The sequence below is a fragment of the Bubalus kerabau genome, chromosome 5 (assembly GCF_029407905.1).
Source record: "Bubalus kerabau isolate K-KA32 ecotype Philippines breed swamp buffalo chromosome 5, PCC_UOA_SB_1v2, whole genome shotgun sequence".
NCBI classification, from domain to species: Eukaryota; Metazoa; Chordata; class Mammalia; order Artiodactyla; family Bovidae; genus Bubalus; species Bubalus kerabau.
This window is the reverse complement of record NC_073628.1, coordinates 80,006,608-80,032,081: the sequence shown is the minus strand read 5'-3', so window position 1 is coordinate 80,032,081 and position 25,474 is coordinate 80,006,608. Positions and strand designations below refer to the sequence as shown.

General features: G+C 40.0%; 1 protein-coding gene across 3 annotated transcripts in view; it reads left to right on the top strand.

Annotated features, from left to right (window-relative positions):
- TAF1A (TATA-box binding protein associated factor, RNA polymerase I subunit A) overlaps positions 1–18,221 on the top strand; it is a 32,802-nt gene extending 14,581 nt beyond the window's left edge. For all 3 annotated transcript variants that reach the window (XM_055581944.1, XM_055581943.1, XM_055581942.1), the window contains exons 5-11: positions 1,718–1,916; positions 9,415–9,545; positions 10,814–10,972; positions 12,005–12,071; positions 12,808–12,931; positions 14,678–14,832; positions 17,842–18,221. In XM_055581944.1, coding sequence (XP_055437919.1) covers positions 1,718–1,916; positions 9,415–9,545; positions 10,814–10,972; positions 12,005–12,071; positions 12,808–12,931; positions 14,678–14,832; positions 17,842–17,954 — 948 coding nt within the window. In that variant the 3' untranslated portion in view covers positions 17,955–18,221. The remainder of the gene's footprint in view (positions 1–1,717; positions 1,917–9,414; positions 9,546–10,813; positions 10,973–12,004; positions 12,072–12,807; positions 12,932–14,677; positions 14,833–17,841) is intronic.
- Positions 18,222–25,474: the final 7,253 nt, after the last annotated feature.

Genomic DNA, 25,474 nt, shown 5'->3' with positions numbered 1-25,474 from the left:
TATTCCCACTGCTTTCTAATTTTGAAAAAAGATTTCCCCTAGTTTAGGGTTCTTTACAGGTTTTATTAATTTAGGAAAAAATTTTGTTTCTCCTATGTGCCAGGTTCTCCCTTAGGATCTTATTTTCTGGTAGACCATGTACATTATAAGTAGAAACTAAACGGAGGCAGCGTGTGGTTCCACTTAAGAACTTTCTCAGTGAACAGTCGGAGAAAGGGGATAGCCTGCCCTGGTGTTGTGTGCTTCTCTTCTTTCAGGGAGAAACTAGATAGCCGTTTAGGGAGGGAAGGTAGAGTTTTAACTAAATTATTGGTTAGCTCCTTCTAAGCTCATAGAATCTACTCAAGTGAGGTAAAGAAATCTGGGAGGAATTTTATTTCATACTCCAGAGTCTGAGGGTGGTAATTAAGACAGACAAAAGACATTTTTTAGTAACACTTTTTTAAAAAAACACCTGCTGCTCTTTCCCAGACAATCTGCTGGACATGGTTCTTGCAGTAAAGGGAGACAGGTATGTAAATGAAATAAATGGTTATGGTTGCCATGGTAGAAATGCAATTGCAGTGAGAAGACAAAGTTGAAAATGGTTGGCTCTCTGGAATTGTAAAGGGCTAGGACTGAATGAGTTAGCGGAGTCGGGCAAAGAAGGGATGTGATGCTGGAGATGAGTCTGAAGAAGCTAGTGGGTATTCACTGTGCGTACTGGAGGAGATTGTAGTCTAGCATGGAGGGGATAGTAAAGAGTCTGATACCTCTGTGTCTGATGTGTCTTTAAGTTAAGTTGCTCAGTCATGTCTGACTCTTTGCGACCCCGTGGACTGTAGCCTACCAGGCTCCTCCATCCATGGGATTCTCCAGGCAAGAATACTGGAGTGGGTTGCCATTTCCTTCTCCAGGGGATCTTCCCAACCCAGGGATCGAACCCAAGTCTCCCGCATTGCAGGCAGACGCTTTAACCTCTGAGCTACCAGGTTATTCTAAAAATCACATAGGTAGAAAGCAGGGGAAGTAAGCTGAGCTCTGTATGCCATCTCTGTAGAGCTGAGATTTTTATTCTGTAGGCAGTGGGAACTGTTGAAGAATTTTACACAAATGACCATTGGGATTTCTTTGGTGGTCACATGGAAGATGGATTGTAGGGGGACAGACAGGAGACACAAGTTGAGAAATTATTACAGTAGTTGAAGAGGAAGGTTTGAACTCTGACACTGTTCATATAATTAACTGTATTTCCCATTATTCTCCTCCTTAATGCTCTCCCTATTTGTATTGCTCTTTGTTTATGTAATTATTCTTTTTTTAATTTTTAATTGAAAAGTTGACATATAGTTGATGTATGGGCTTCTCTGGTGGCTCAGTAGTAAAGAATCCTGCCAAGCAGGAGATGCAGATTTGATCCCTGGGTTGGGAAGATCCCCTGGAGAAGGAAATGGCAACGCACTCCAGTATTCTTGCCTAGAGAATCCCATGGGCAGAGGAGACTGGTAGGCCCACAGTCCATTGGGTCGCAAAGAGTTGGACACGACTTAGTGACTAAACAACAACAATTTTTTTCATGCATCTTCTGCTAGATTGAAATTTTTGATCATGGGGACAATGTTCCATTGTTTGTGTTCTCCCAAGGTCTTAGCCCAGCGTGTATCATATATTTACTGAGTTTTTAAACTAATGGTTATCTAATGACCTGCGTGACAGTGGGCTCTTCTTAATGTTGCAGATTTCCTTACAACATGCATTATACCTTCTGCATCATGGATTGCTTGAAGATGCGAACAGAATTCTCACCCAGGCAGAGACATGGCGATATGGTGAAAAGTCATCTTCCCAGGAAGTGTTAGTCAACCTTATTCAGGCCTATAAAGGTCTTTTGCAGTATTATTCTTGGTATAAAAAGAAGATGGAATTGTCTAAACTCGGTGAGTAACTATGAGTGATGAGTGGTAAGACTGTCAGAGGGACAGAAGGAATCGTGAGGCGTAATCTAATTCCCCTTCTTCCAAGCCTGGCTTTATCCAGATAGTACAGAGAACAGAGATTGCTATGCTTGTAAAATTCTGCTTCATCCTTTATAAAATCTCTGATATTTAAACAAAAGACTTTTCAGACATAAATTAGGTAATTCATAGGTTAAGTTCATGACCATTTTAGATTCGTTGCTTTCTTAAAATTTGTTTTTATTTTTGGTTGCACTGGTCTTCATTGCTGTGAGCAGGCTTTCTCTAGTTGCAGCAAGCAGGGGCTACTCTTCACCGCGGTGCATGGGCCTCTCCTTGCAGCGGCTTCTCGTTGCGGAGCCCGGCATCTAGGGTGCTGGGCTTCAGTGCTTGCGGTGCTGTGGTCGGTAGTTGTGGCTCGTGGACTCTAGAGCACAGGCTCAGTAGTTGTGGCACTTGGGCTAAGCGCTACAGCACGTGGCGTCTTCTTGGCCCAGGGTCCGAGGGGACTAAGAACCCGTGTCCCCTTCATTGGAAGGTGAGTTCTTATCCACTGTGCCACCAGCAGAAGTCCTAGATTCATTCATTTCTTAGAAACGTGATTTCCAGGAAAGGTTACACGTTTTCATCCATGGGCGTTATCGCATAGAAGCAGCATTTCTTCCTGTGTGTTTACAGTGGGGTTTAGTTTGTTTTGTAATGTTGTTTCTTAGGAAAACATGTTCAAAGAATAGGGCAAGATAAAGTTGTTTCATTTCTGTACAAAGGTCATCACAGACAGTTTTCTTGACTCACTGATCACCTCCAAAACTGACTATGTGTTCTCCTCACCTGCCTTCTCTTTCTCTTGCTTGCAGTGGTGGTGATGTCCTTTCCTGTCCCTAAATTTGTGTTCTTTGAAGCTGTATGATTCTCTGCACCTTTTTACCCTCATATAGTTTTTCTCCATAACTTCTCTAGGATTAACCTTTTTCTGTTTTCACCTCCTTCATCCAAATCCCAGTTCTGACATTTATCACTTCATTTATGTTAAGCTATGTTTCCTCAATATCCTTAATTGATAGAAGTATTTCCTTGGTCTCTGGGCGGGTGGGTTCACCAATCGCAAATTCCCTTCCTGTTTCCTGTCTCTAACCACCCCCAAGACACTTCTGAAATGCTGTCTTCATCATGATAACCTTGCGAGGCCTCTTGTGCATCCTCCTGCTCCAGTATGCCATCTGTCTTCAGGACTCGTTAGACCTCTCCTCCTTTTACTTTAAACCCAACATACCAGCTGCATGTTCAGCCTGTATCAATTGACTCTTCACCTTTTGCCTTTTTAATCAGTCTAACTTTTTTTCATGTGTGTTTTGTGTTGTGTCTCCTTGTCTAGACTCATCAATCTTTTGAGGTCACATATCTGTATTTCTTTCGTTAACCTTGCTGAAGGACTTCCCTAGTGGCTCAGACAGTGAAGAATCTGCCTGCAGTGCGAGAGACCCGGATTCAATCCCTGGGTTGGTAAGATCCTCTGGAGAAGGAAATGGCAACCCTCTCCAGTGTTCTTGCCTGGAGACTTCCATGGACAGAGAAGCCTGGCGGGCTACAGTCCATTGGGTCATAAAGATTTGGGCAGTACTGAGCGAGTAACACAACACAACACACCTTGCTGAAATGCCCACTGTAATGTTCTTTTTAAGAAGGCTTGCTGATACTGATTTAGGTGAGTTTTAAAATCATTATTTCCTTTTCTTCTCACACACTTAGGTAGAACTCAAGCAAATACATGATGATTAAAGCAGTTGGAACATGAATTTATACCGTCACTTTCATGGTTAGATAATTCAGTACCTTCTGCAGCTGACACTCTTCTGGAGCAACAAGAGATAAAGATGGGATGAAATGTGGAGATCTTTAGATTGGCTTTAACCTCACATAGCTATTTAATGGGAAAAAAAAAACTAGGACTAGTTTTATATAACCAGACTTATGGAATGTAACACATGAACGTGTGCTCAGAGTTGCCTTGAGCTTTTCCTTTCTGTTGTGGCCTGTGCTGGTTGGCTTTGATGCACTTGGTAGCTGGGAACCCCCTTGCATGGTAAATTCACACCCAATTTATATTTACTCAGGGATCTGCCTTTCTTTCTTAACATTTTTTTTTTTTCTGATATCCATTTACACCTGCTTTCCAGTTACCATTTCATTTCCAAGTTCATATTGATATTTATGCAATAGATCCACTGGGAAGAGGATACTAATCTATATATATTGGGTGAAAGGAGGCTACTATTTTGGCCAAAAAGAAGTATTGGAACCCAAAAGTGTTTTGTGCTTCTGTTTGTTTCAAAGGACAGATTTTCTTTTTAAACCTTTAAGATTGTGAAATATATCCTGAAGAAGTGTCAAACAAATGTATGATAGAATGAATATTATAAAACAAACGTCCATGTAACTACACCCAGAGTAAGGAGTGCAGCATTACTGTCCCCCTGAAAGTTCCCCATGTGTTCTTTCATGATCACATCTCCCATTCTGTCTCAAGGAAACCGCTGTCCTGACTTCAGTGATAATTAGTGTTCAGAGCTCAGTCATGTCCAACTCTTGGTGATCCCCATGAACTGCAGCCCACCAGGCTCCTCTGTCCATGGAATTCTCCAGGCAAGAATACTGGAGTGGGTTGCCATTTCCTTCTTCCTGACACAGGGATCAAACCCACATCTCTTGCGTCTCCTGCATTGCAGGTGGATTCTTTACCTCTGTGCCACCTAGGAAGCTATTATTAATGATAATAGTTCCTTTTTTTTAAAGATACCTTTACCACTCAAGTATGCATTTATAGGGGCTTCCCAGGTGGCTGCAGTCCACAGGGTCACAAAGAGTCGGACAGGACTGAAGCGACTGAGCACAGCACAGCGCATGCATCTGTAAATGTAGTTTAGTTTTGCCTATATTTTAGTGTCATATTTGGATCCACACTGTACATATTTTGGGGGACATTGCATATTTTGTTCAACATTTAACATGTGATTGTATGGTTGAATTAGCTCTAGTTTTTTCATTTTTGTTGTTGTGAAACAATATATTATATGATATTCTTGCAATTTATTCCTTCTATATATTGATTGCTATTTAGGATGTTAATAGTTTGGGGATATTGTAATTAATGCTGCTTTGAAGTTCTTGGGCACAGATAGTGGTGCACATATGCATGTGTTTCTCAGAGTAGAATTGTCACTAAGCACGTGTATCTTCAACTGTACTACATAATAGGCTAAAGTCTTTCCAAAGTAGTTACTAATTTATATCCCATTAGTAGTCTGTTTCACTTTCACTTTCATGCATTGGAGAAGGAAATGGCAACCCACTCCAGTACTCGTGCCTGGAGAGTCCCAGGTATGGGGGAGCCTGGTTGGCTTCCATCTATGGGGTTGCACAGAGTTGGACACGACTAAAGCGACTTAGCAGCAGCAGCAGCAGCAGTCTGAGTTTTCTTTTGTCTGTTGTCTCCTCATCATTTATTATCAGGAGTTTTCATGTCATCCAATTTATTGTGTGGTATGGTAATCTCTCTTTTTTTTAAATAACAGCTTTATTGACAATTGAGATATGATTATGGTTCACCCACTTGTTGTCATTATTCAGTCACTAAGTCCTGTCCAAGTCTTTGCAACCCCATGGACTACAGAAAGCCAGACTTCCCTGTCCCTCACTATCTCCTTGAGGTTGCTCAAACTCATGCTCATTGAGTCAGTGATGCCATACAGTCATCTCATCCTCTGTCATCCCCTTCTCCTCTTGCCCTTGGTTTTTTCCAGCATCAGGGTCTTTTCCAATGAGTCAGCTCTTTACATCAGGTGGCCAAAGGATTAGAGCTTCAGCTAAAGCACCAGTCCTTCCAATGAACAGTCAAGGTTGATCTCCTTTAAGACTGCCTGGTTTGATCTCCTTGCTGTCCAAGGGACTCTCAAGAGTCTTCTCCACCACCACAGTTCGAAAGCATCAGTTCTTTGGCGCCCAGCCTTCTTTATGGTGCAACTCTCACATCCATACATAACTACTGGAAAAACCATGGCTTTGACCATGACCTTATGGGCCTTTGTTGGCAAAGTGATGTCTCTGCATTTTAATGCACGGTTTAGGTTTGTCATAGCTATTCTTTCAAGGAGCAAATTTCTTCTAATTTCATGGCATGCAGTCACCATCCAGATTGATTTTGGAGCCCAAGAAAATGAAATTTGACACTGTTTCTACAATTTCTCCATCTATTTGCCATGAAGTGATGGGGCTGGATGCCATAATCTTTGTGTTTTGAATGTTGAGCTTTAAGCCAGCTTTTTTTGCTCTTCTCTTTCACCTTCATCAAGAGGTTCTTTAGTTCCTTCACTTTCTGCCGTTAAAGTGGTGTCATCTGCATATCTGAGGTTGTTGATATTTCTCCTGACAATCTTGATTCCAACTTGTGATTAATTCAACCCAGCATTTTGCATAATGTGCTCTGCTTAGAAGAAATAAGCAGGGTGACAATATACAGCCTTGATACACTCCTTTCCCAGTTTTGAACCAGTCCATTGGTCCATGCAGTTCTAACTGTTGCTTCTTGTCCTGCATACAGATTTCTCAGGGAGCAGGTCAGGTAGTCTGGTATTCCCATCTCATTAAGAATATTCCACAGTTTGTTGTGATCCACACAGTCAAAGGCTTTAGCATAGTCAGTGAAGCAGAAGTAGATGTTTTTTGGAATCCCTTGCTTTTTCTATGTTCCAGCATACGTTGGCAATTTGATCTCACTTAGAGTATAATAAATTCAGTGTTTTGTAATATATTCACAGTTGTTCATCCATTACCATCATCAATTTTAGAACAGTTTTGTCACCCCTGAAAGAAAGCCTGTCCCCATTAGCAGTCCCTCTTGACTCTTCCCCAGTTCCTGCATTGCTATGCAACCTAGCAATCTACTTTCTGTCTCTGGAGATCTGTTCTGCACAGTTCATACAAATGTAGTCCTGAAATATGTGGTCTTTTGTTACTGACTTCTTTCACTTAGTCTTTCACTTAACCTAATGTTTTTAAAGGTTCAACCACGTTGTAGCATGTAATAGCACTTAATTCCTTTTTATTTATTTATGTTCCATTGTATGGATATACCACACTTAAGTATCCATTATCAGTTGGTGGACATTTGGGTTGTTTCCACTTTTTGGCACTTTTGAGTAATATTGCTGTAAACTTTTGAGGGACCTCCATACTGTTTTCCAAAGTAGCTGTGCCATTTTCCATTCCCACCAGCAGTGTATGTGAAGGATACTGATTTCTTTGCGTCCTTCCCAACACTTGCCATTATCTGTCTTTGATAGGACTATCCCAGTGGGTGTGAGGTAGTGTACTGTGGTTTTGATTTGCGTTTCCTTAGAGACTAATAATGTTGAGCATCTTTTCATGTGCTTTTGGGCCATTCATATGTCTGGTTGGAGAAATTTGCATTCAGATTCTTTTCTCCTAGGAGGTTTTTAATTGAAGTACTTTTTTTTAAATTATTGAGTTTTAGATCTTTGTATATTCTAGGTCCAAGTCCTTTATCAGATAGGTGCAGGATTTGGAAATGTTTTATTCTGTGGATTACCTTTTTCACTTTCTTAATGGTGTTTTTGAGTCACAAAATGTTATAATTTTGATGAAGTTTAGTTTATCTGCTTTTTCTTTTGTTGCTTATGCTTTTGGTATCACATCCAAGAAACCATTGCCTACTCCTGGGTCACAAAGATTTAGACTAATGTTTTCTTCTAAGAGGTATGTAGTTTTACTCCTACATTTTGGTTTTTTGATTCGTTTTGAGTTAATTTTTGTATGTCGTGTGAGGTAGATAGATGTTCAACTTTGTCTTTTTACATGTGGATATTCAGTTGTTCCAGCACATTTATTTGAAAAGACTATTATTTTCCCACTGAATTGCCTTGGTACTCTTATCAAAAATCACTTACTCATATACGAAGTTTTGTTTATGACTGTAAATTCTCTTCCACTGATCTGTATGCGTCCATTGTTGTTGTTTAGTTGCTAAGTCATCTCCAACTCTTTGCGACGCCATGGTCTATAGCCCACCAGGCTTCTCTGTCCATGGTATTTCCCAGGCCAGAATACTGGAATGGGTTGCCATTTCCTTCTCTAGGGCAGCCTTCCTAGCAAAATCAAATCCATGTCTCTTGCGTTGGCAAATGAATTCTTTACTGCTGAGCCACCCTGGAAGTTCATATTATGGATATACATATACCTATATCACACAGTCTTAGTTACTGGAGTTTTGTAGTGACTTTTGAGATCACACTGTGAATCCTCCAAATTTTTAAAAAATATTATTTTGGCTCTTCTTGGTCTTTTGCATTTCCATATGGATTATAGGAATAGCATGCCAATTTAAGCAAAAAAAAAAAAACCAGCTGGGATTTTGATAGAAGTTGCATTAAAATTATAAGTTAATAAGTCTTCTAATCTTTGATCATGGAATATATTTCCATTTACTTAAGTCGTTTTTAATTTCCTTGAACAATACTTTTCAGATGTGATTTGTATCTCTTTTGTAAAACTTATAGCTAAGTTGTTTCTCGTTTTTGATGCTATTGTGCTATTGTAAATGGCATTATTTTCCTGATTTCATTTTTGGATGATTTGTTTACTTTTGTATGTTGATTTTATATTATACAAGTATGAACTCATTAATTCTAATAAATTTTTAGTGGATTCTTAGGATTTTCTACGTGGAAGATCGTGTCATCTTCAAGTAGAGATAGTTTTAATTCTTCCTTTCTAATCTGAACATTGTTTATATCATCTTCTTGCTGAATTGCCTGCCCAGAACCTCCATGAGAGTGTTGAACAGAAGTGGCAAGAGAGGAATTCTCCCTTGCATGCAGTTTTTCACCATGAATTCTGATATTACTTGTGAGTTTTTCACAAGATGCTCTTTATCAGATTAAAGAAATTCCTTCTATTCCTAGATATTGTGTGTTTTTATCATGAAAAGTTACTGAATTTTATCAAATGCTTTTTCTGCAACAGTAGGGATGATTATGAGGTTTTTGTCATTATTCTCTTGATTTGGAATATTGTATTAATTGATTTCAAATGCTAAACAACCTTGCATCCCTGGAATAAATCCCACTTTATATTTTGCTAGGTTCAGTTTCCTAGTAGTTTGTTAAGAATTTGTACATCTGTATAAGAGGTGTTGGTCTGTAATTTTCTTGTGTTGTTATTGTCTGATTTTGGTCTTAGGGTAATACTGATCTCATAGGTAAGTTGGGAAGTGTTCTCTCTGTCATTTTTGGGGGGATAGTTTGTAAAGAATTACTACTCTTCTTTGAATTAGTACTCTTCTTTGTTAGAATTCACCAGTGAAGCCATTACAGTCTAAGCTTTTCTTATGTGTAGTTTATCAATTACTGATTCTGCGTGAGTCTCCAGTACTGACTGCTTTAAAAAATGTTTTGTCTTTGGGCAGATAAAGATGATTATGCTTACAACACAGCATCCCAGAATATGCTTAATCACAGCTGGAAGACGTCTATAAACCTTTGCACATTGATTCAAATTCCTGGAGTTTGGGACCCTTTTGTGAAGAGTTATATAGAGGTAAGTAGACTTTTCATAAGTTTTTATTAGTTTCATTTTAAGCTTAATCTTTATCCATCAGAAGGCAAATAATGGAGAAAATTATTTTTTAAACAGTAGGATGCCCTTTTTTGGTCTGAATAATTTTGCTTATTTTCCTACTATACAGTAACTGTTACTGTGTTTATTTTCACCACTGGATAACCTGTCGTGGCCAAATGCAGTCACCCCTCAGTATCCTTGGACACTGAAATCCCTTATATAAAATGGTGTAGTATTTGTATGTAACCTACGCACATTCTCTTGTATACTTTAAATCATCTCTGGGTTACTCTTAATACTTAACACAATGTGAATGCTGTGTAAGTAGTTGCCTTTGTGCAGCACATTCAAGTTTTGCATTCTGGAACTTTCTGGAAATTTTCTTTTTCCGAATATTTTCAGTCTGTGGTTGGTTGAAGCCTAAGATGCAAAACCCAAGGATGTAGGGCTCATGGATGGTGCAAGGGTGATGGTTTATTTATTTATAAATAAATAGCACAACAGTTGTAAATGTCAATTCTGTATTGTTCTGATTGAGCTTAAAAGAAAAGCAGAAAGATCTTTTATGATATGGTGGGATCAAGAAGGGAAGGGGGCAAAAATCTGAAAGTAGGTCACAATATGTGAAATGAAGAAGAATGGCTCTTAGAAGTTCTTAAGGACATCCTGTTATCTTAGAGTTATTGCGAAAGGACAGAGGACTAGGAATACATCATCAAAATACTTTGCTTTTTGAAAGTTTCATTAGTGCTAAAGTGAGAATTACGTTGTCAGAAGATAATCTCTGAAACTGTATGCCAGTGAATCTGGAAACTCCTGTGTCAGGCTGGGAAAGAATGAAAGGAAAGGAATTATAATTCCTATGCTCTCCTTATGTGGCTGGAGTATGTAGGGCACTGAGGTTAGTGGCATCACATGGTCTTTTTTGGTCCTTAGTTTGCCCTACTTTGAAGCCTTTATTTCTCACAGGAACAGCTCTTATGTTGAAGTTGCTGTATTTTTCAGTAACAAAATATGGCAAGGAAAAATTGGGAAACTGTGTAGGCCTTTGATGTGATCTTCTCTATTCCACGGAGGTTGTAACATACACTGATGGAAGCAAAAACTAGCATCACTATTGTTCCCTATACAATAAATGCTATTTTTCAGTTGTGTGATATTTTGTGCTCATCAGTAAAGTTGTACATGATGTTTCATATAGGTATCTTACAGGATTTACCTAAGATATCATCACTTATTTTATATAGATGCTGGAATTCTACGGGGATCAAGATGGCGCCCGAGAGGTGCTTAACAATTACGCCTATGATGAAAAGTTCCCATCAAATCCAAACGCTCATGTCTACTTATACAACTTTCTAAAGAGAGAGAAGGCACCAAGAGAGAAACTGATAAGTGTGCTTAAGGTAGGGAATTCTTAGGTCAGTGTTTGAACAGGGTTGGGAATCAAATACTTTTAAGACATTCTTAGGTCACTACTTTCCAACTTTCATGTTCTAGCACCCAGAGAAAGTGACCGTGTATGGATGATACACTGAGATAAAGACAGGAGGCTGTGGGCTTCAGGCAGATCCTCCTCTCATCAACTACTATTCCCCTATCCTCTGCCCAAGTGAGACCAAGGGGAGAGGATCAGTATTACAGAAACCCTTTGTCACCCTGGTTGGAAAGTTTTGCATTGCTATTGTTTTTTTTTTAATTAACTTATTTATTTTTTGGCTGTGCTGAGTCTTTGTTGCTGTGTGTGGGCTTTATCTAGCTGCCGCAAGTAGGGGCTACTCTGTTGTTGTGGAGTGTGGGCTCTAGGGACATTGGCTTCAGCAGTGTTGGCGCCTGGGCTCTTTGAGTGCAGGCTCAGTAGTTATGGTGCATGGGCTTAGTTGCTCCACAGCATGTGGACCCTTCCCAGACCGGGGATTGAACCTGTGTCCCCTGCATTGGCAGATTTCTTAACCACTGGACCACCAGGGAAGTTCCTTGACTTTTGAATACCCTTTATATAGTGCATTCCTGAAACAATCTTCCAAAATAACTAGCTTTGCTGTTTTGTTTTCTATATTTTGTGACCTTTTGTGATCAGTAAATATCTTATCTGTGTGATATTCTTTTTCCTTATTTTCTCCTCAGTCCTGGTGCTGAAAAGAAAGTAAATTTTTCGAGTGTGGTCAACAGTATAAGTATGGAGAAAAGAAAAAGTCTTTGTTTATCCACACTACCCACCCACCCAACCAGCTATCTGGTTTTTAGCAGGAATTTTTTGTTTTAAATATCTTTGCATAGAATACATTTTTTACCAAAATTAAAACTGGATAAAAGCAAAGTATCTTTTAAATCACTGATCCATTTTCTGAGAGCATATTAGATAGTAAGATTTTTATCTGAAAGTATACTAATGCCTTTAGAATGGGTAACAATTACAATATTATTCTTTCTTCCAGATTTTGTATCAGATTGTACCATCTCATAAACTGATGTTAGAATTCCATAGGTTACTGCGAAAATCAGGTAAGTAGTTCTTATCTTCTGTCTCTTTGTGCAGACAAACTGTAGACTAGGGCTTAGCCAGCTGTGGCTGTGGGCCCGATCCAACTCGTGCCTGTTTTTATAAATCGAGTTCTGTTGGAGCACAGCCATGCCCATTTATTTACATATCACCTGTGGCTGCTTTTGCCCTGCAGCAGTAGAGCTGCATAGTTATGACAACTGTAAGGCTTGCAAAACTTGAATGTTTAGTGTCTGGCCCTTTACAGAAGAAGTTTGCTGACCCATGCTGTAGAGTACTAGGCAATGGTTGCAAAAGAAAAATGGCTTCTATTTGCATAATTCAGCTCATTTGAATCTTTACTGTTATTCAGCTCAGTATAGAAAAGAACATTTCTTCATAGGAGGAAATCTGCTGAAGTCCAATAAGTACTGGGACTGCCTCTGTCCCTCTCCTAATAGAAAAGAATATGTATGAAATGCCTCAGTAGGGTAGGTACTTTAAATAACATTCTGAGTAGTATAAACCCATACAGAGGTCAGACTCACCACCCTGTTTTCTTAAGCATGGACTATGTTATTGAATTTTTCAGATTCATTGTAGGAGCGTATGTTGATCATAATGTGATCATGTGAATTGTTTTAAACTGTTAAACTTTAAGGCTTATGCTTCAGTGATATTTTGTCTATGGAATGTAACCTTTTAGCTTTGTGCTCTTCAGTGCTTTCTGTAAACTCTTAATTGTTTTGACCATCACAGACAAGGAAGAACACCATAAACTGGGATTGGAGGTGTTATTTGGAATTTTAGATTTTGCTGGATGCACTAAAAATATAACTGCTTGGAAATACTTGGCAAAATATCTCAAACAGACTCTAATGGGGTAAGTAAGAAACACATAGTGTTTATTACTATGCTAATGCTATGCTGTCACTTCAGTCGTGTCCGACTCTTTGTGACCCCATAGACGGCAGCCCACCAGGCTCCCCCATCCCTGGGATTCTCCAGGCAAGAACACTGGAGTGGGTTGCCATTTCCTTCTCCAATGCATGAAAGTGAAAAGTGAAAGTGAAGTCGCTCAGTCGTGTCTGACTCTTAGCGATCCCATGGACTGTAGCCTACCAGGCTCCTCTGTCCATGGGATTTTCTAGGCAAGAGTACTGGAGTGGGGTGCCATTGCCTTCAGCATAAATAACACTTTATAAAATTTTAGCTAATATATGTCAATTTTTAAAGTTCTTTGTTTATGTTTTTGGATTTCTTAAACTGTGTTTTTAGCTGTTTTCTTCTGAATACATCAGAAGACAGGAAATAGAAAATCACAAGTAAAACAAATTCTATCAAGATTTTTTGTGCTATTAAAATAAATACTGTCATTTACCACTACTCTGCTAAGGGATAACTGCATACTTTCTTATCGAAAATAAAAGATTAAAAGGGGTCAGTTCCGCTCTTGACAAGATTCTTTGTAAAGCTTTTTGTAATTTGTGCCATCTGCTTGTAAGATCACATAGAAAGCAGCTTTTCTCCCAGCTATTTTCAGTGGATTTTTTTAGGACCTTTTAAAATCATCTTGGTTATTCATTCAACAGATATTTATGGAGTCCCTTGTGAGCTGAGTATCTGAAACTATACCTCTGATCATAGTAATCATCAATGCCACATTTCGAATATAAGAAAAGAAGTGGCCCTTGTCATTTTTACCTTGTGCATGAAAATAAAGGATATCATGAAATGAAATTTTCATTGAGTTATTATATCCATTGTAGTTTATTAGGAAATTAATTATCAGTGGGCACTTGCTTCAGGCTTCAGACCTGACTTGACCTTAGAGATAGAATAGTCCTGATCATGAAGTGTTTTTGGTGTGATATGTTGGTGTGCTCACTGTAAGCCACTTTCCAAATCTCAGTCTACACCCCTACTAACCATAAGGTTCTTGAAGGCAGAGAAGTTTTGCCACAAGGAAAAATAGGTGCTAAATAAGTCTTTGCTCAATTAAATTGTTGATGAACACTTAGCATTGCCTGGATTTAGCTGTCAAACCCATGTGTTCATGTAAATATATAATAGTGGCATCTCAATTTGGATAGTAATTCTTTGTAGCCTATAAAATTTAAGCTTTTAAAGGAACTTTTAAAGTAATGAATAATAATAGCTGACATTTATTGAAACTTTACTTTGTACTGGACAGCAGGCAAAGAGTTTTCTATGACACCTGCCAGACTGTGGACCAGTTTGATCCTAATAACAAGGCTGTGAGATGGGTGTCATTAGTGTACCCAAGGACCCTGAGGCTCAGAGCCTCATAGGCAACTTGCACAGGTCACATAGGTAATAAATGAAAGATGCAAGATTTGAATCTAAGACTTTGACCTCAGAGTCTGTGCTGGTAACCACTGTGCTGTGCTGAACTGGCTGTTTCATTAGATGGAGAATGGGACGTGGAGATCAAAGAAGTCTCAAAAGGATTTGCTTTCATGTATGTTCTGTGCAATGGCTGTACCTAGAAGCTAGTTTCAGAACATCTGGTTTGTCATCTTTCCATGGACCCGACTGAAATTCACATCCTGACCGTGTAGGTCTGTTTCCATCACTGACCTTTGCTTTTGACATTTTTCTTTTCCAGGAGTCATCTTGCCTGGGTTCAAGAAGAGTGGAACTCCAGGAAAAGCTGGTGGCCAAGCTTTCACTTCAGCTACTTTTGGGCAAAAAGCAATTGGAAAGATGATAAAACTTTGGCTTGTGAGAAAGCTTTGGTAGCTGGGTTATTGTTAGGAAAAGGTACATGTTTTGTTTTCTTTTTATCTAGCCATAGCTTTTAGGTGATTTTGAAATTACAGTGTGGGCATTCATGCTGGAGAAATAACTGATGAATAGAAAAATGAATCTTGAGTTGGGGGAGCCAGTGATCTGTTGGTCGGGAATTTCCATGGATTAGAAACAGTGATTTCAAACTGTTGTTGTTGGTTTTTATACTCTTGATTTGAGTATATTTTAAGGGCCATTAAGATAAAGGATGCAGACTGTTTTCCCAATAACCATTTGGCTGTGCTATAAAGTTGACTGAGATTGTCTACAAGAAATAGAAAAATATTCTTTATTGATTTCATTTTTAAATGACACTTTTATGTTCTATTAACTTCCCTGTTCCTGTAACAATGAGTCATTTCTTCCCTTACGAAAAGAAAAACATACCTCCTATTAACTTACCTAAGAATTTTCTTAAAGGGAAATTGATCTTTTCTTTGGGGAGTATCTTGGCTGGTAAAACTCTTACCTGCTTTCTCCCACTGAAATATGGAAAGGTAGCCAGTACTGAAATGCGACTTGTCCGTCTTGTCCAGAGATGAAGAAAGGAACCTCACGGTGGCCACAGTGAGCACTGTGTGGCCAGGGAATTTAAAGTGCTCTAAAGAGATTCTTCAGATCAGTTTAGATATAGTTTGTGCTAATTTGGCATTAGTATTCTCAGTTAATGTTTCAGATGTTTACTAAGATTAACCAGATGCTGATTTTGTGCGAAGAAAGGGGTTAATAAACACAAGAGTAGTTTTAAAAATTTCTCCCTAATATACTGACGACAAGACACAAAAATGTGATTTGGACTGTGATTTCCAACTTTATGAGTATAAAGATTTCTAGTACAGATATCAGAATGTACCTGTGTTTGAGCGGGGTCTGAAGGCCTGGGTTAACTTTCCAATTCTGTCCCTTATTCGCTGCATCCTTAAGCCAAGCAGGTCGCCTTTGGGAGCCTTCTGTGTGAGACCGGCAGCGTCACAGCTGCCTGATTTGCTTACAGGATTGTTGTAAGCATCACGCAAAGCTCACGTTAAAGTGCTGCGTAAGTTCTAAAATATCAGGCATGTCAGGCATAAAGTGCCTGAGAGTGGGCTCACTGCTTCTTTTTTCAGGATGTTAGTGTGGGGGTTAAGTCAGTCTATCGGGAACTGAGCTGGGTTTTGTTCTTGGTCTGGTTACCCTCATTACACCCTGGATTTGAATTCTCGCCGTCATCTGCCTTTGCTCTGTGCTCGGAGCAGGGTGTAGGGGCTGCCCTTCCTCCCATGCTCCACTCAAGGTGACCAGGCCCACTTCTCCTTGGAGGGGCCTTTCCCTCCTGGCCGTCCAGGCTGCTCGGCTGTCATGTGACTTCAGCTCAGGTGGGCTTGAAGTTAGGATATTGTCGTTTATTTGGCTTTTTCTCTTTGTTACGATGGGAGCAAAGTTCTTTCCAGTTTTCTGTATTCTAGACAGAAGCAGAAATCTGTATTTTGTTTTTGCTAAAGTGGCAGATACATTTAGAAGCACAAATTATTAACACTGCATACACCTGCTTCCCAGCTAACAAAATATTAGCAAGTCTCACATACTGTTTTCAGGGATAATAAACTCCTTACTCTAAGTACAATATATATCCTAGCAATTTCTAGGAAAGATGAATAGATGCAAGCTGAGACTGTAATAATATTAATTTTTTATATGTGATTTATGGTCTCATTTATTAAATAGATAATCCCTTATAATACCCAGCTTACATTTTTCTTACAGGAATTTGACTCATGTCTCTCAGATACTTAACTAGCGATCCTCTTAGCACTGTAAGAGTATGAAAAGCAGATAGAAGGTCTGATGAGCACCTTTGGCAGAACTCCTTGATCACCTCTGGCTGCCTGCTAGATGGTGGGAATGAGAGATAATTTTTGATCTCTTCTAACCTAGAATTTGTCTGTCCTAATTCTTCACATCAAGGTTTTCTACAGAGGACTTTCTAATTGTTACAGATACCTCTGTGACTGTTTGACCAAGTTGTCATTGAGAAGGAAGCTGTTGTAGTTTGCTTCTGGAGAAGGCGTATTTAATACATGAATGTGATATGCATGGGCTTCCCTGGTAGCTCCTGCAATGTAGGAGACCCCGGTTCAGTTCCTGGTTTGGGAAGTTCCCCTGGAGAAGGGATAGGCTACCCACTCCAGTATTCTTGGGCTTTCCTGGTGGCTCAGATGGTAAAGAATCTGCCTGCAATGTCGGGAGACCTGGGTTTGATCCCTGGGTTGGGAAGGTACCCTGGAGGAGGGCATGGCAACCCCCTCCAGTATTCTTGCCTGGAGAATCCTCATGGACAGAGGAGCCTGGCAGGCTGAGTCCATGGGTTTGCAAAGAGTCAGACAAGACTAAGCAGAGCACAGTATAATATGCATATCATCTTAACTAAGGTTTGGGAGGGAAGGTAGAAAACAAGCTAAAGTATAAGTTTTAATCATGATGGATCGAAAGTATTTTTGTAGGTAGGAAGCAGTCCATTTCACTGGTGACAGTGCTGAGAATAAGCTTAGACATATGTCCCTGCTGCTGCTGTTGCTGCTGCTAAGTCGCTTCAATCGTGTCCGACTCTGTGCGACCCCAAAGATGGCAGCCCACCAGGCTCCCCCGTCCCTGGGATTCTCCAGGCAAGAACACGGGAGTGGGTTGCCATTTCCTTCTCCAATGCATGAAAGTGAAAAGTGAAAGTGAAGTCGCTCAGTCGTGTCCGACCCTCAGCGACCCCATGGACTGCAGCCTTCCAGGCTCCTCTGTCCATGGGATTTTCCAAGCAAGAGTACTGGAGTGGGGTGCCATTGCCTTCTCCGAGACATATGTCCATAGATAATACAAATCCATCTGTTTATATAATCATCAGTGTGCCAGAGTTGAAGCAGAATTTTTACAATGTAGAAAAGCACTTGAAGAATTTGATAAGTATTAAAACTTTTTGTTTATTTTGCCTTGATTTTTTTTTTTTTTTTTTAGGTTGTAAATATTTTCGGTATATTTCAAAGCAAGATCATCAAGTGTTAAAGAAGAAAATGAAGCAGATGAAGAAATCAGTGAAAAAATACAGCATTGTAAATTCAGGACTCTGATACTGAATTTTAGTTATTTCAGATTAGTAGCTACAGAGTAGTAATTCAGTGATAGTTTTAAGTGTATTTTATTTGGTATTTTAAGGAAGTAGTTTATTTGACTACAAAAAGTTTATTTGTATATTTTTTATATATTTTTTTACTAACAGTTATAGCTAGAGGAAGAGTCTCATTTGTTCTTTGTAAATACATTTTTCCCTTTTGTACTGTTAAATGTAACATTAAGGAATAATCTTCAAATAAAAATATATTTGTTTAATCTAAGAATATAGGGCTACAGCAGTTATTGCAGTTTGCAGCTAATTTGCTTCTGACAATTGTGTAATGAAATATAACTTGTGGGACTATTAAATGAACTTGTGTTCTTTTAGATGTTAATTAGGGCTTCCCTGGTGACTCAGAGATTAAAGCGTATGCCTGCAATGCTATGATCCACGTTAGGTTTAATACCATGAAGAATATATTGGTGATCAGTTCTGTTGAGGAAAGAAGAATTTAGAAAAGAACTCCTCCCCTTTCTCTTTTGGTAATGAGACATGGCAGTGTGGGGTTAAGTGACCTCTGGTAGAGAGGGACCTTTGACTCTAGAGGACATTTGGGTCAGAGAGGGTAGAAGGCCTGCTTGTTTTCAGCTGGCACTGGCCTAACTTTAAAGGACTCCAGTTGTGTTGGTCCACTTGTGTGCCTGGCATGGCTGGCAAAGACTTGCTCTAGAACTCCTGTGTCCCTCTCCTTTCTCCTAGAGACCAGGCTGCAGCAGTGGATGGCTGGACAGTGGAGAAATAGTGTCTGAGTGTTATATAGGAAGCCCAATGGGGAAGCTTCACTCAGATGCCAAGAACAACTTTCCCGGAATATGAGTGAGTTTTATAACATGTTGTAGTAACCGTTGGAGTAAGTGCTTCTTCAAAACTGTCTTGGCTCAGGTACATTTACTGTTCAGATAACTAGTATTTGAGTTCCTTGAAGGCTCCCTAACTTCAGAGCAAGTCCAGTATTCAGATGGCAAACCACACATTTCCCCCATTGGCTTACGTGTGATCATATACTCAGAGTCCTGTTTTCTGCTGCTATTTCCTCACTAAGCTTGAAAGCGAAAGTATTAGTCTCTCAATTGTGTCTGACTCTTTGTGACCCTATAGACTGTAGCCCACCAGGCTCTTCTGTCCATGGGATTTCCCAGGCAAGAATACTGGAATGGGTTGCCATTTCCTTCTCCAGGGGCTCTTCCTGACCCAGGGATTGAACCCCGGCTCTCCTGCATTGCCGACAGATTTCTTTACCATCTAAGCCACCATGGAAGCCCACTATTGGCTTATATTCTTACTAATTTCAAACCTTCTGTGAGAAAACTAGCAGATAAATTATGCTTTGTCAATAATTTAACTTGATATCTTATATTTCATAAATAAATGACCATCAACGAACAACTACCCAACCTTATACTATTTATGTGAGACAAGCAGATGCCCAACAGAACCAAAGTAAAGCAAGTGAAAGCTACCAGTGATCAGGATTGGCTTTACCACTGGGAGTCCATGCTTGGGTGGTATGGGAGTTCCATATAAGATTAACCCCATAGGGATGTCCACATCCCATCTATTCCCTGATACCTTTGTCAAAAGCTCTAAAATAGGATTTATGAATTCTCCTGATCTCTAGCAGGATGGAGGTGAGGATGAAAGAGAAATGAGTACATATGGTTATCAAAAGTTTGTATCTAATTATGCAATGAGAGCAGTGTGAATCAACTGAAAATTTCTTAAGCGCAGTAAAAGCCAGTTTCATAAATAATAACAGCTAAAGTTTATCAGGCACTTTGGGCTTCACATTTCATCATCTCATTACTGCAATCCTACGAACTATCCCCTATCTTACCAAGAAAGAAAGTAGGGTAGTCAGAGATTAAATAACTCACCCAAGGTCACAGCTGCTAAGTGTTGGCATCAGGACTCTAACTCAATCAGTGTAGTTCCAAAGATCAGAGACTATCTGTGGTATGTGTACCGCCTTCCAGGTTAGTCAGTGTTTATAACCTGCAGAGCCCTGAGCTAGGGATCAGGGCAAAGAATACAGGGAAGCCATCGCCTTTCCCCTCTCCTGGGCATGGAAGGTTCCCTCTCTGTGTCCTCACCAATCCCTCCCCTGCAGCCTCTTGTCAAATTGTCAAATCACTGCATTGTTTAATGATCTTTGTACATCTGTCTTTCTTAGTAGTATATTATCCGGGCTTCCCTGGTGGTTCAGACAGTAAAGAATCCACCTGCAATGCAGGAGACCTGGGTTTCATCCTTGGGTGCGGAAGATCCCCTGGAGAAGGGAATGGTAACCCACTCCAGTATTCTTGCCTGGGAAATCCCATGGACAGAGAAGCCTGGCAGACTATAGTCCAGGGTTGCAAAGGGTTGGACGTGACTGAGCGATTAACACTAATAATCTCCATATCACCAACACCTAACAGAATTTCTGGCTTATTAAATATTGAACAGAACCGAATGAAAACTTATGAAAGTTATTGACTGACTGTGCCTATCCCATAGGCAGTAATATTTTGGTGAATTTCTGCCAAGTGCAGACCTCAAGAGGCTTGCAGTCCTCTTGAATTGGTTCAATAGGTTTGAATCCTGGGCTTATCATAAGCTTTCACAGTTTCTTTGCCTATAGAATAGAGACAAGTAAGATTATTGCTATATTAAAAAAAAAAAGCTTTTATACATCATGATGGAGTGAGCGATATCTGGGCTATAACTTGGATCACCTAAATTCTCATGCCATCTTTTTCCTTCACCTAAAGCATGACTCGTAAGTGTTTTCATGGAATCTGAGACTGAAGTCACTTGTCTGTACATTGGTAGTGGAATATCTGCCCTGTTTAGAGTTATTGTGAGGATCACCTGAGATGAAGTGAGAAAATGCTCCATACACTATAATACACAATACAAATAAGAGTTATTAATACTTTCCCTGAGCTCAAACACACCTGCTCATTTTCAGATTGTTAGAGAAGGCAGATGCCAGAGAAAGCAGTAAACGTTGTATGAGAGGTTACTGAGCCGGAGCATTGCTTTTTATGTTGTTTCTATTCTATTCCATGACCTGATTCTAAGATAAACACCAGATTCTTAACATCATTTTAAAAAGGCACTTGTCTTATGAAACATTGTGTGCATGCCAGTGTATGGGTGCATATATATATTTTATATATATAAAATGATATATTGAAATCCTAACCCTCAGTTCCTCAGAATGTGACTTTATTTGGAGATCAGGTCTTTACGGAGGTAATCAAGTTAAAAATAGGATCATTAAAGTGAGCTCTAATCTGACCGACGTCTTTATGAAAAAGGGAAATTTGGACACAGACATGCACAGAGAAAGAAAGTCATCTGAACACAATGACAGAAATCAGGGTGATGTATCTATAAAGAATTCAGAACACTGCTGGTAAACCCTGAAATGCTAGGGGAGGGGCGAGGGCCAGATTCTTCCTCTTGCCCCTTAGTGGGAACCCACCTTGCCGACACCTTGATCTCAGACTTCCAGCCTCCTGAGCTGTGAAATAATAAATACTTGTTGAAGACTCCAGTTTGTGGTACTTTGTTATAGCAGCCCTAGCAAACGAATACAGTAATTTTTAGAAAAATACCATGTTTACTTCAAAAGTGAGAGCTAAAGTGATTTCAGATACTCCGTCTGGGCCCAGCTGTGATGCCAGGTTTATCTCCTAGGCTTACCTCACGGTCAGAAACGGTTGTCCATTCTTCCCCACCTGTACCTTCAATACCCTGCTCAACCTTCTTTATGATTTTTTTCTTCATTCCCTTGAGCCTGATGTCATCTCTTCCTCCTTGGAATCCACTAACAAACTGCTTATTATCTCAATATAATGCGCCTTGTATTATTTAGACACTTATTTTATTTTATTTTATTATTTTTTTTGTGTGTGGATTTATTTTTATTCAGAAATACTTTCATATTCTCTAACTGTTCATCAAAAGTTTAAAAATTCAAAAGGGACACAAAAAAATTACATGGGTCTTAGAAGCTACGTCAAACATGCGAGTTTTAAGAGTGACATTTTATACAGTGTAATTTAGCCCTCATTATTTTCTTATAATCAAATTACAACAGGAACACAAACATACCATATATTACTCTTTAAAATTTTTGTTATACAATATGTTCTTGTCAATGGGACACTTCAAAATGTTTAAACCTGACAGAAAAGCATTAAAAAAGTACCAGTGGAAGAAAAAAGTGTCAGAAACACACCTGTCCTTTACCTGGTGTGAAGATGGGAACCACTGCAATAAAAAAACTCTGAATCCATTCTCTTGGGGAGCACGCTCTGAACATCCACACTTGGCTCTATTGTTCTTTAAAATCATTTCAGACTTAAAATCAATTCTTTGTTACCAAGTGAGAAAGAGGCCCACTTTCAATATTCACTTTCATTGATGCTGTCTGCATTTCCTCTTAAGCGGTTGGTTTCTGGGACAGAGTTAGGCAGGGACACGCTGTTTGAAGGAAACCCAGTCTCACAGCTAACCACAGGCTCAGTGGTGAAAACAGTGAGCAGAACCGCTTTAGGAGTGAACCCGGGCATCGGAACCGTCCCTCGGATACTGTTCACTGGGGGAAGTAACCCTGGGTTTGATGTTTGGGAAGCTTGACATGTTGGAGAAGCGGCCTCCGAAAGGAAGAGAGGGCTCCTCAGCTAAACGTGCAGGCAGTCCTCCATCACCTCCTCGGCCCCGAGGGACGAGCCCTTCGCAATCCCCCTGCCCACAGGGAGGGGCCTAAAAGGGGTCTTGGGGGCTCGGAGAAGGGGGAGCCCGAGACGCCCGCAGGGGTGAAGCTAGAGGAATGAGGCGAGGAAACCCCGGGACATCCTGGACACCACGGTCATCTCCCAATGCCCCACAGGTCTGGGCTGTGGTTTGGGAAGAAGAGGTGAGACTATTAACAAACTTCCCTTCTTTCAGCCAAAAGAAAACAAAGCCTCTTCACAGCTTCTTTTAATAATATAAACCTAATTTGTTTTTTTTTTTTTTAAAAAGAAAGAGTTGTAGGTGGAAGAACTTCAAGGAAACAGAGGGAGCTATTACCCGTGACAGGCCCTGAGTTTCCCAGGGGGTACCTACGGTGGGGGGGGAGGTCACCCACTCTTCCCGAACCCTGCTCCGCCTGGCGGCTCAGTCTGAGTGCAGGTGACACTGCGTGCTTTGTAAAGACCAAGGCAACTTGCATTTACTGTCCTGCCCTTCCTCTAGACACTTATTTTAACGTTTCTTCTCAGAGCATAAACTTCTTCAAAAAGTTTAGTTCACGCATCAGTTTTCGGTTCAACATTCCTCTTCCAGTATAATCCTTTGCACATAATCATAAAAACCTACCGAATTGACACTGAGACATCTGTTATAAAATTAATTACTGCATCATTATTACATAACCAAACGTATCATGTAATTATATTTAAAATATTATGCAGTCCTACCTGAAACACTGCATATGTTAATAATCAGAAATTCATGCTGTCATTACTTCTGATGGGGCCTGGAAACCAATATCTCCCTGCTAATTTTATAATCACTGCCCCAAACAGTAAGATCTGACTTGAACTTACATAGATTTGTGTTTAATTATGTATAAGTTTTTTAATACTTAGCCATAATTATGTAAATAGAAACATTAAAATGATTTTCCAAAAAGGAGGCATTCCTTTGGACTCAATTTTCTTTTTCCTGGCGAAAGGGAAACTGACCCAAACGTCAGTAAAGAATCAAAAAGTACTCCTAGGCCCGACATGGAACGAGAGAATGCATTCATTCTCATACATTACAGGGCAGCTGGTCACCTCCCATTTCTGAGAAGGTCTCAGGGCTGTGAATTCACTGGCTGAGATTGGTCCAAGAGCAGTTCCTCCCGCCCAAGGCTTCCCAAGCGATGACATTATCTGACCTTTGAGCAAACAAGCCTGTGGAATCAGCACAGTCGCAATGAATAACAGATGCTGTGTTATGTATGTTTTGAAAAGCGACATTCAACAAAGTATGATATTGAGCCATACCCATGGGAGAGCAGGGCTGTGCTGGGGAGTCATTCTAATGAGTCCCTCTTCTTGCCTTTTCTCATAGTTATAAAAACATAGTTTAAAAGCTACTCTGGGCTTTCATAATCCAAAGCATCATGAGCACAGACTTGGCTAGACTGAGGCTCAGTGTCCCTTCTTGGTGATGCTCTGGCAAAGGCTCTTGGTGGTGAAGAGGGTGCCAGGTGGGGAGCCCTCCTCCATCCAGAAGAATCTTTGACTTCATCTGCATTTCAGAGGGCAGTGTTTGCCAGTAAGGACATTTCAGGGTGGAGTGAACTTGTGGAAAAACCCAAAGGAAAGTGAGCTCAGGTACCAAATGTCTCCTGTGAGCCTAAGCTCCTCCTGTTCATGCCTCTATTTGGGGTTGAGTTTGGGATTCTGTGTACTTCATCACACATTCAAGAAATATTTATCAAAGGACCATTATGTGCAAGGGACATATATAAAGCAAAACATGCTTGGTTGCATCTGGCTCTTTCTGACCCCGTGGACTGTAGCTCCCCAGACTCCTCCATCCATGGAAATCTCCAGGCAACAACGCTGGGCTGGATTGCCATTTCCTACTCTGATAAAGCAAAATGTGTATTAGTATTCATCAGTGCTAATGTTGAAACACATGCTAAGTGAGGAGGGCTGACCCCCCAAAAATACAGATTTGGCAAAAATAACCCAGACGTTCTGTGCTTCCTGATGAAACCATCCCAGATAGTCCTTGCTGATGCCTTGGTTACATTAGGTGTGAACCTCTCCTTTTCCTTCACCATCTCCTCTTTTTTTTCTATTTTATTGAGTTATAGAACTATATATTTAAGGTGTACAGCATAATAATTGGACTTCCATACATCATGAAATGATGCCCATGATAAATTCAGTGATGATCCATCATCTCATATAGATACAAAGTTAAACAGAAAAAAATTTTTTTCTTGTGATGAGAACTCTAGGATTGACTCTTTGGACAACTTTCATATAAAACATATAGGTGTTAATGATATTTATCATATTGTACATTACATCCCTAGTATTTGTCTTATAAGGAGGACATTTGTACCTTTTGACTGTCTTTATCCAATTCCTCATCCCTCCATAACCATAAATCTGATCTCTTTTTCTGTGAGTTTGTTTTTGAAGAATATTGATCTACATACAACACTATGTCAGTTCCTGTTACATAACATAATGATTCAATACTTCTATACATTCCAAAATGATCACCATGGTAGTTATGACTCACCATCTCCTCTTGATTTGTGAAATGTCCTGTCTTCCTACCCCTCAGAATACACACCTTTTTGGGTCTCAGGAACTGCAGGGCCCTGCTGCCTGCCCCACCCCGCCTCCGTCTTCCCAAATCCACACCCGAGCTCCCCGTGTTGCTGTTGGCACGAAAGGCACACTGGAACACCGTCTTCCACCGTGCTGTCCA